The sequence below is a fragment of the Poecilia latipinna genome, unplaced genomic scaffold, assembly GCF_001443285.1.
Source record: "Poecilia latipinna isolate Pla-1442-1.1 unplaced genomic scaffold, P_latipinna-1.0 Scaffold1488, whole genome shotgun sequence".
NCBI lineage: Eukaryota > Metazoa > Chordata > Actinopteri > Cyprinodontiformes > Poeciliidae > Poecilia > Poecilia latipinna.
The window spans coordinates 49,441-60,904 of NW_015114104.1; the positions used below are offsets into that span (position 1 = coordinate 49,441).

Below are 11,464 nucleotides of genomic sequence, written 5' to 3' on the forward strand. Positions count from 1 at the left end.
TGGCATGGCAAAAACTTTCCCCCAGGGAGCGATTTTTTATTTTTTTTTCCATTTAGAAAATGTCATGTTTTCTTTGCCCCACAGGGTGATCCATGAGGAGGAATGTGAAAAGAGAAGGGAAAAAAAAGAAAAAGAAAAGGTGGCACATGTAAATCAGTCGAGCACGTAATGGAGCCACGCTACAACAACCCCTGCACGACTGGGGAGTCCCGGAGAGGCGAGTGCCTTTCTCATGTTAATTCAGCGATTCACTGCGGTGATGGAGGCGATACAAAGTGGGACGATCTGGTGGCTCTAAATTCAGATCAAATTAAATCAAGAGTGATGTCTTTACTGCTGTTTCGGGGCACAGAGCAGAAAGAATGACCATAATTGAGAGGAAAGTTTTCCCTCGTTTCCAGGCACCTGGTAAAGTCATAGAAAACATTACAACACATGAATATATTATTCATGTGAATATATTATTCATGTGTGACTAGGGATGCAGCGATCCACTCGTTTCACTTCCGATACATATATCCGAGATGTAGTATCAGCCAATACTGGTCCGATATAGAATAATAGTGCTGAATTGACTTTTTATTTTTTTTTTTAAACACAGACATAAATGTATTGAATTACAAATTTATTCCATATCTCTGCACACAACACACTTTAATACACCAATAGCTTCACAAGCTTGTAAAAACAACAACAGGTGTTTAATTGGTTCAGTCAGTGCAATTAGGAGTATAACAACCAATGAAAAATGGATCATAAAAAAACTGAAACTGACAAAAACAATAGATTAACAGCCTTCATCAAACATGTAAAAATAAACGCCACAAACCTACTGGTTCCAACTGGTTCAGAAAGTGTAAATAGGAATTCTATATATGATGTATAATAAATAAGGCATAACATCGCTCAGAGCACAAAGCATAGAATTGGACCGAGTAGATCTGCCCTTATGAATTGGGCACATCATCACAGATACCCAATCTAGAATTTTAATCATTATTGGGGCCGATACAGATATTAATATCTGATGCGATCAGTACTGAACTTTATGGCCTGGATGCAAAACGCAGAAAAGAAAGACTCCACACTACCCTGCACATACCTCCCCACAGTTAAGACGTGGTGGTAGCATCATGATATGGGGATGGTTTTCTGAAGCTACAATGGGGCTCATTAGAGAAGATGGATGGAAGTAAATATGGACATTTTGAAAAGAAAAAAAAATTAGAGGTTGCAAAAAATTAGAGTTGTACAGAGGTTCAACGTTCAGCAGAATAACGACCATAAACGTACAACTCGAGCTACAAAGACTTTGGGATCGCCAAAGTCTGTCACTGCTTTTAGTTCAAAGAAAGTGACTCAAAGCAGTCTTTATAATCATTTTTCTATTTTTTTTCCCAATCGAGTCCAAAATAATTTGCAAACTGGATGCCTTTTATTTTTAACAAGGAAAACATGCAAAATCAATTTAAACTTCAGATCTTCAATGATTCAATTAGTCATTTCCAAACAGACTACTGACTACTTTATTTGTTTAATTAAATGATTATAAGCTCAGTTTTCCAGCAGGTACAAAAAAAAAACAACAACTTAATTTTAGTAAGTCTGCACACCAGTGGCGAACATCAAAGCATACCCATGTGTTAGAATGGACCAGAGTCAAATTGAGAATTTGCTGTGATACACGAAAACTGCTGCTCAGACACTCCGCAGCCAGTCTGACTGAGATCCATCCGTTTTAAGAGCAGAATTGTCCACCACATCCGTCTGAAGATGCACAGACCTGGTAGGAACACACGCCCAAAAGATCCGCAGTGCTTAACCCCAGCGACATGTGGTTCTGCAAAAGCAATGATTCCGAAGGGCAGAGAACAAAATGCGCACCACACATTTAGGGTTTAATTACCAAAATCGTTTTGAGAAACAATGCTGACTTTTCTTTTTACTGCACAATTATGCACTACTTTGTGTTGGTCTATTTCATGAAATCGCAATAAAATCCACTGATGTTTGAGACTCGCTTTATAAAAAGGAAAACTTTTCCATGGATATAAATACTTTTTAAAGCCTTTAAAACTGCATTTTTTTTCACCCAAATGGTTTCTCTAGAAAGTTCTTTTTTTTTTTTTTTACTCTGATCAATGAAACGGCTTCCACCTTCTGCAGCGTTTTCACGATGGAGTGCAGCGGAAAAGCGCTTGAGCAGCATTGAACTGATGATGCTGCATTACTTTGACTTTGCAGAAGTTGTTGATGTGTATTAGCTGCAAGACTGGGCACAGCTCAATAATAATTAATTAACTAACTAATATTTACAACAGCAAAGAAAAACAACAGGACTGATCAGTTTTACCTGTGCGAGGTAACTGGTTCGCTTTCAGAGACCGAGGTCTGTTAAAGCCAACAGGAAGCAGCGTAATGCCATCCATTGGCGCCGGAGCTTACAGGGTAATCCCCGTGTTTGTTTTAGCCCCCAGCATGCCGACGGTAAACACATCATGGCTGACACTGGGAACGGATTTAATTGGCTTGTTTAAAGAGAAAAAAAAAAAAAAAGATTTTAAAGGCACAAAGCTTCGTGGAGAGTCATGGAGTTTGCTTTAGTCTAAACTGTCTTTTTGAAGGAGAAAAACTAGTTAACCCTCAGCAGGGTCCAGGTAGGTTTTTTTTCTTTAATACGAGCCTCTCGGGGGGCCGGGGGTCCCTGGCGACAGTGGACCTCTCCGTGAGTTTGCTTCACTCCCTCTGCTTATTTGAAACACTGTTTTAAAACTGAGCGCTCTCTCTCTCTCACTCACTCACTCATTAGGACAGAAGACATGATAAAACCTGAACAAAGTTCACTTCCAAGATTCATCCGTCATACTTAATAAACACGTAATCTCATTAAAATGAGCATAAACAGGCAAATTTTTATTGCGCTTCCTATGTTCGCTGAGGGTTTTTATGGGTGGTGGTTCTATGTAAATAATAAAAGGTGTTTTCCTGTCATAAAAACAAAGCCTGCGCAGTTAAAGCAAAGCAATTAGGCTTCATGATTTACTTTGCCTGCTTTTAATAGGAAAGTGAGGGCTTCCCAGATGGAGGTCACGGTTCTTAACCTCATCCCTTCACTACCGAGTTAATCAGTTTGGAGCATGTGTTCAAAACAACCCTGAGTGGCACAAGCAACTTTCACAATGACAACTGCTGCCTTTTCTATCCAGAGCAATAAACCCTGACTGACTGAAAACTTATAATCTGATCTCTAGGATCCAGTATACGAGCTTAAAAACATAATAATGATTCAAAAACAGCCTTCGACATCAGCTGGTTTGAGATCCTCAGGATATGATAAAGTTTATATTTATGGTACGAGTCCGACGCAAACTCAACCTGAAATCCAAACTGGATGCTTGATGATTGACTCGAGTCTCTGTGGTTCGTCTAATAAGCACACAGAATATCCAGCGCACAGAAACCGAAACCAGAACGTGTGACATAAAGTCATCTACTTGTTAACACAAGTCTAAATAGAGGAGTGTGCAGCTTAGAAGTTACGCCGCTTATTTAAATAATGGTCTAAAAACGAAAGCAATGAAACGTCACTTAAAACAAAATGTCAGGTTTACTCCAGGCTTGGGCCTATTATTAATCTTAATTAGTTAGATCGGGCTCAGACACAAAGCCAATGGCCTCAGGTCGGATCTTTCATATTCTATTCTATTTTTAGGCCCGATCTAAACTCTATATAATAACCTTGAGTGAAAAATACCTACGTTACATGTTAACACCTAATTAAAAAAAATAAAAAATGTAAAGAGTGATGAGGATCATTTACATAAAACCAGAAAAAACACGCATCCTCCTTCCGCTATTAATATATTCTATCATGTTTACAATAATTATAACCATTTTTGACATAAATTTCTTGTTTTTTTGTTGTTTTGATCCATAAATCTTAGCAGAAATGCAGAACTAAAACCATCTGAATGAAATACTACCTTTGAAGTGCTAACTCTTTTTAGCTGATCGGCTCTTTATAAAGTAACGTATACATTTTGCTGATATTTGCGGCGTAACTCGCCCTGACGTGTTTCCAGCCTGCAGATGGCCACTTAACAGACATGCTGCTCACAGCTCGCCAACTGTTGCTTTACCAGTGATGGGTGCCGCTCATTTGGCTTTCACACCAGGCATTTCCACATCTTTCTCAACCTAAAATATTTCTAAATAGCTGAATTTATTTATTTTTATTTTGTAAAGAAATGAAAAATTTAGGAGCCTTCTTTCAGCAAGCTGACCAGCATTGTGCAGCAACATGAAGGGGAGGGACAATGTTGCAGTACTCCGATCCATACTATTGGTCACTCCAGAACTTCATCTGCAATCTCAATAAAAGGACTTTAAACCCCAGAAGCTGTATGAGGGAATATTTTTAGGTGGTTTTAAAACTGGAGCTTTTTCAAACCTGGCTATTCCTTCATCCTGGTAACTGCCTCATGGCCACAGAGCAGAGTATACGAGCCTAAAATTTCACTTTTATGAATTTTGCTAGTTACAATTGAGTGTCGCCTCAACTTGCAAGTTTCATAAAGTAATCGGGGGGGCGTCGTCATCTCCCATTTGACTAGCCCAGTATCCTACAATGAGCTAAGGTTATAATATCCCCTGCAATAAGCATAAACTGTTAAATTAAATGTCAATTCTATCTTTTTCGTTTGAATCTAAAGCAATATCTGTTTACTTGGCTACTAATTATTCAGTAATAAATTAACAGTAGCGCCTGTTCTACATTTTTCTTCTGTTTTTGTGTAAATGCCACCACACAAATAAAGAAACGGTGCTATGCTCGTCTTCATGTTGTGCTGCATTAAAGCTGCACCCCAGAGCGACTTTTCTTCCCCAAACAGCTCAAGCAAAGAGGAAAAAAATAAACTAAACTTAACACCTCACAGTTGCATCAGGGAAGTGCAGCAAGCTTGCCAAGCTAAGGACAACACTGGCCTCTCAAAAAGCAATTAAGGCAGAGAGAGCCATATTATTGAATGGAGAGCAGGGAGTATTCCTCCGAGAGAAGCAGCAGCAGTAGACTGTGAAATTCATATTGACTAGAGAGGCAAACACACACAGGTAAGCAGCAGAGTAGAGCTTTTTTCTCCCTTCTTTAGTCCACCGCTGTAGTCTGCTGCTTTCAGGTATATTCACAATGATTTCGGACATCAACCAAAATTGCAGCTCCTTTAATCAGATGCCTCAAAGATTAAAGAAAAAAAGGGCAATAGAACCCATTTCTGTAAGATAAACACTGCATTAGGCAGAAATGATATTTGGCATTTTAATTTGTTTTTTTTTTTGGTTTGTTTGAAATCTGCTGAGCTCTGGACATGTGCTCACTGAAGTGTTAAATCCCACTTGATTAAAGCAGGAAAACGCCTTTAACAATGAGCCGTGCCAGTCCACTTAATTAAGTCAACTTGCACTACACCAAGGGAGCTCTGGGAAACGGAGAGTAAAGCAAACAGGGCGCTCCTGCCTTTTCTCTGGATGCTAATCAAAGACTCGATCGGCGTCCTGGGGACAACACTCTGCACGACAGATCCCAGCAATTTGCTCTCAGTAATGCCAACCCTTGCCCGGGCATCCCGGCGAACCCCCGGAGGACCCTGGAGAACCCCCTAACGACGCGTCTCTTCTAATCTGCTCTGCCGCTGAAACGCGCACACACAGACAAACCTGAAATACACATTTGCCTCAGCCTGACGGAGGGAACACATAAAGGCCCAGCGGGTCACCGCACGCTCCTTGCTGACTCGCCAACCTTGGTGGTGCAAGTACTGGTTTGTGCAAAGCTGCTGCACTTACATTAAGAGAAGCAATCGTCATGAGTATTCACAGTCTTAAGGAGTCATACACAATCGCCTTTGTGTCTACTTGGTCATTGTGTTTTTTAATTTGTTTGTGGATTATAAGCCAGAGGAAGCATCTGGTGGTTATTACAGAGCCTGAGGTCTGGGTGGGAGGGGGTCGGTGGTGATGATGGGGGCCTTACAGGAATCTAATGATTTGTTTGCGGTCTGCTCAGTGTTGCTCCGACGAGGCTGTACACGCTATTCCCATGCAAAACCCATCACAACTCGGAGCCACAAACTCTGCATTTAGGCAATGTCTATCGTCACTCATTCAAGCAGCAAACAGATGGAAACGCTTGCAAAACATTTGAAAATATTCACAATCCATTGAACTTTTTCACATTTCGTCACTTTGATGTATTTAATTGGGATTTTATTCGAGAGACAGATGAAGCAATGCATAGTTGTGAAGTGAAAGGAAAAGAATGCAAAATTTGTTGAAGCTGGTTACTCTAAAAAAAATAATAATAATAAAATAAAAATAGCATGCGTACCTCTAAATAAAACCCAGTATTGGTTGTCTTCATGACGATGGAGAAAATTGTGGCAAAGTTTATAGCTAGCCTGGTAAAAACCAGCCTCTTGTTCTACGCTTTGCTTCTCCCAGAGTGCGTGAACCATCGGCTATTGAGAAATGATTGTTCGCTGGAGGCATGGACTCTGTTGACGTATCAAATGATTGGAACAGATTTTTTTCCAATTGCCAATGCTTGACCATGACATATGTAATGCGCAAACTTGATTGTGAAGGAAGCACGCTATAAAGCTTGCTGGAAATTGCGTGTACTGTAATCAGCCATCCCTCAAGAAGTCCAGTGTCCCAAGTCGGGCTATGACATCTTGGCCAGTATTAGCATGACTTAAACATTCCTCTTGCTCCAACTTGAATCGCTCAACATTTGGAAGCGTGACCAACACGGACTGAGTGGTTTCTCTCCATTGCCCAACTACAACCATAGGCAGACTACAAATCTAAAGCAATGCAGAAACTCTTGTTCAAAAACTCCTTTTGTTCACTGATTGGCTAGGATAAAGTGTAACTTGAGAAATTCGAGATCAATGGGACAAATTCCATACATAGCACTGATGGGAGATGAGAAGGCAGCGTGTCTCCCATCAGTGCAATGGTCAGGAAAGTTTTAAAAAAGTTTAGATTAAAAAAAAATATCTCAAGCTTTGAAACACTTCACAGAACCATTTCAATCCATCATGTGGACATGGAAAGTGTATGGTATAACTGCTAAGCCCAAAGGCACGACTGTTCCTCTGCAGAGAAAAGAGAGCATTAATCACAGACAGAGAACAAGAGGAGCACAGTAATCCTGGAGAAGCTGCAGAGATACACAACTCAGGTGGGAGGGTCTGTCGAAGTGCAACTATCATGTGAACCTTGGTGTGGCTACAAGACAATTGTGTTGAAAGAAAGCAAAAGAAGATAATAGATAGAAATAGAGGCTCTGTTGCAGAAAACTAACAATATACACAACCCCAAACCTGAAACCTGATGTGAGCAGAATCACACTGCAGGGAAAACCTGTCAGAAGCTGAAAGATCACAAACCTTGCATTTACTTCCACTTCACAAATATTTATTGGTTTTTATTTTATGAGTGCATTAATTTGTGGTCGTAAGGTAGCAAGGTACAAGGCCTAAGGGGTATAAATACTTTCATAAGACATGTCTGAAGCAAGCAAATGAGGAGAGAGAAAGAAGAAGATTGGATTCCTGCCTTTGAAGGAGATAAAGACTCTGGGTGCAGCAACTACTTCGTTGCTGCTGATTTGATTCCCCGAAGTCAAGCTGGACAGCACCAGGAGGACGAGCACCGTCCACATATCATCCAGCCTCATGGTGGACAAACCTCCAACGGCACGCTCTCTTTTTAAATCTGCAAAGACAAACACAAACATGTGAGAAGCGGAGATGCTGGCACAACCAAGTGCTCCATAAAATCTCCCACAGAAAGTCTGGTTTTGTTTATCAATTTATGCGACGTGTCAAACCAGCGGCTCCCAGGGGCCCCATTGACTGTTGCTTTGGGCGGCAGAGAGAGAGAGAGAGAGCTGAGGTGCAGGAATGACGCCCAGATTTTCTTGGAGGCACCATAAAAACTGATGAGCCCTGACAAAGGGGAGCCAAGCTTTTAGCGATGTGCACACACTTCCATTTGGGAAAAATTATGTTTGTTTCCCAGAGTGTGACAAACCAGTGGAGAGAGAGTGCGTCAACTCTCCTGGGAGAAGCCTTCTCCTCCCGCTCCGTCCCGAACGCATTCCTGCCTCATGACAGCACACGTGTGCTGCCGCTCCTGCCCTGTGATTACAGGTTTACCTAATGCCAGGTTACAACTAAGATTACTAGAAAGATAGAATTATTTTTCTAAAATGTTCTGATTGGTGCAATCAAGAGAATAAATATTACTTGTTGCAGAAAGAAGTGGATAGCTGGGTTATAAATGATGAAAGAACTGACCGGCGCGCCTCAATAGGCTTGAAAACAACTCAGAAGGGAGCATCAATTAATCTTCAGGGAATGACTAATGGACACGAGGGGTGATTGCTGATTCATAACTCATAGATCAACAAAAAGACTCCATTCCTGTCCTTGATTAAACTTTTTTAGGGTTAGGGCTAATTGGGTTCATCCAGTCTCCAGTGTTTGGACCCACCTTCATAGACCCCGGCAGATCTGCGTGGGCCTCAGAGACGCGGGTCGATTTATGAGCATGCTGCAGCTGTTTAAACCTCAACTGTTTACCGACAATTTGTTAACTATCCAGCTGTTTATTCGGAGACAGAGGCCAAGTCCTTATTCGCACAAGCACACAACATCAAACGGGGTGCTGCACCCCAAAACAACACTGGGGACTGTGTGAAGGACACACACTCTTGCATTTTACTAGAGATGCACCAGAGATTGAAATCGACCAATTTTGTTTCCGTATCAACTCTGATGGGCAGGGCAAACACTGAAAATTAGAATTTCTGTTTTGACTGTTAAATGCATTAAAACAATGGACTAACACAATCTCCTGTTTCTAAATGCATCTATCTATATATAGTTTTTGTACACTTTTTTGATAATAGAAAAAAAAAATTATAACAGTTACAGGAAAGACACAACATCTTCACTCTGTAGACCACCTATATCTCTGAGCCTATTTATTATAGCCCTAAGAAAAAAATTAAATCAGCAGGTCAGACCTAAAGTAAATCAGAAATTGGTGTCAGCTGGTAAAAGGCTGATCGGTGCATTTATACATCATATCACAAAATCAAACGTGTCCCTCAGAAAGTACCATACATTCAGAAAATATAAGATCAAATGTACAACGCACATTAAAAACCACATTTGTCATATCAATGCTTCATATTTCAAACTGTTTCATTTTGCCTGTTTAAGTTATTTCAAGACAAATAACATGTCTGTTGGTTAATGCTCGGTGGGTAGAGCTGCTTCCAATTTTAGAGACAATTCACAGCGTTTCACTTGCAACTAAAATAAGAAAAACACAGAGAAAACCAGGCGGGATGTTTCAGTGTTCCTGAGAAATAAGAGCTGTAGACTGAAATCAGAGTGTGACAGACTGGCAGCCTTGGCCACACATGGGAGGCAGAACTGTAAACAGTCTGGTGTGGTATTAGAGCGCACAATAAACTGCAGAGCGATTCAACAAATACTCTCAAATTATCTTGTGGGAATCCATTCAGAAATCGATCAGAATCCCTACTCTTATTTTTTGAATGAAATGAGAGATTATAACATATTGGAAAACATGAAACATATATTTTTAATCAAGTCAGCGTTTTATACGCATTTATTGGTTTTTATTTAATATTATATATTATCCATACCAAAAGAGAATAATTAAAACAATAAGTGAATAGAAGTAAAATCAGTCTTACCTCACAGCTTTCCGTAATACAAGTTCAGATCCAACCCTGCAAGCCACTGAAAAAGCCAATCCCAACAGATCGATCACACTCTCTCTCTCTCTTTCTCTAAGCTGAAATCAATAATAATAGAAAATCCCTGCGCGGCTCTTCAGCGGCCCGTGTTGCGTTCAGGGGTGCGGCGGCGGGGCCGTCTGTATACCTGCGCAGAGCGCGCGCGTGTTGGCCCCGGAGTTGTCAGTGAGCAGTCAGGGAGAGAGAACATAAAATGTTTCTCTAATTCATCATTGTCCGAGAGCGCGAGGCGAATACATGCTCTCCTAGCACGAGCGCAGCAAACATCTCGTGGGAGAAGTGGAAAAGAAAAAAGCGAGCAGAAAAGGTAAAAGAAAAAGTCCCCGCGGTGAGAGATAAGGTCCGACAGCGCGCTGTGCGTGCAGCGCTGGAAAGTTGGAAGCTCCTGTGTGACTGTGGGGGAGAGGCAGGGCGCTAGCAGGTGGATGCGAAGGCCCATTTGCCTGTGAACACACCCACGGGGCGGGCTGGAGCGTACCGAGCCGCCCCTCGGTCTCGGTCTGCCGGGGAGCTATACAATTCACCGCTGCAGGCTTTAGAGCAGCGCGTGCGAGCAGAGAGCAGCAGGGAAGAAGTCAAAGTCATCTCCACCTGAGGGATCCAATCATGTTGACCCTCACGTGTATCTCACATCGATGAAAGCTAAATAAATAAATACTGGCTCACGCCAGCCCAAGGTGTGGGCTGGCGTGAGATTCTCGCTGTGATACCTTTACTTAGAAGTGCTGTACTTTCAGAGTATTTACAATAAAATATCCCAATTTTATTTTCAAACGCTTTTGAAGTATGACTTCTTAACTATTTTAGTTATGAAAATATTAATTGTTTTTATTTCGTAGAAAGTTACTTTTAGGTACGTTGCTTGGCTAGCTTAAAATATGAACGTGTTAAATGCTGAAGTGCATTTACGCAAAACAATACTTTTTGCTGCCCTGTTAAGCTACTACCACATTAATTAGTCAGGTTATCTGCTCCACTAGGCAGCCTGCCACATACTGATAATTAGAAATACGCACCTTAGCTATAGTTTGAAAACCGTAATTCCTTAAAAAGGCAAATATCATATTTCGACCAACTAATATTGAACATGTGAAACAAATAATAATCAGCCTCTCCATCGTTAATATTAGTAATAAAAGTGATTGAAGCTATACCTGTAACAGGAAGCGAGTACCATATTTGGAAGATGATTGGGAATTGCAGTTTTGGACACAAACTTCAATGGAAAAAGAGTCTCTCTGTTGAAAACACGTTTTTGCCGTAAGTTTAAGCATTGAAGTCTTGGTCTGTTACACCCTGAAGTTGTTTTCTGTTGCTACTTTACTAGTGCAGTCAATGTTAAAATGAATTTTTTTTTTATTTAAAAATTTAACTCCACCCACATGGGATGAAATGCTATGCCAGTCTTATTTTAGCTGGAGCGCTCATTACCACATGTTATGCACTTCTGGGAAAAGAAATAAAGTCTTCATACATCCCAGTAATAAATGCATTAGATTTACCTTGTTTATGTCCAAGTGCATTTAGTTGAATTTGGTTACAGCTGTTTGTGAGCATAAAGTTTGTTGGGTAAGAAAACATGTTCTTTTTATAAAGGTGCTTACT

At 40.7% G+C, this 11,464-nt stretch overlaps 1 protein-coding gene across 1 annotated transcript in view; it reads right to left on the minus strand.

Moving 5' to 3' along the window:
* The window catches only part of LOC106963038 (semaphorin-3F-like), a 58,266-nt gene extending 47,960 nt beyond the window's left edge, over nt 1-10,306 (minus strand). The window contains exons 1-2 of the mRNA XM_015057751.1: nt 9,797-10,306; nt 7,621-7,779 (exon numbers count right to left, since the gene is read on the minus strand). Coding sequence (XP_014913237.1) covers nt 7,621-7,741 — 121 coding nt within the window. The 5' untranslated portion in view covers nt 7,742-7,779; nt 9,797-10,306. The remainder of the gene's footprint in view (nt 1-7,620; nt 7,780-9,796) is intronic.
* Between the last annotated feature and the right edge of the window lie 1,158 nt (nt 10,307-11,464).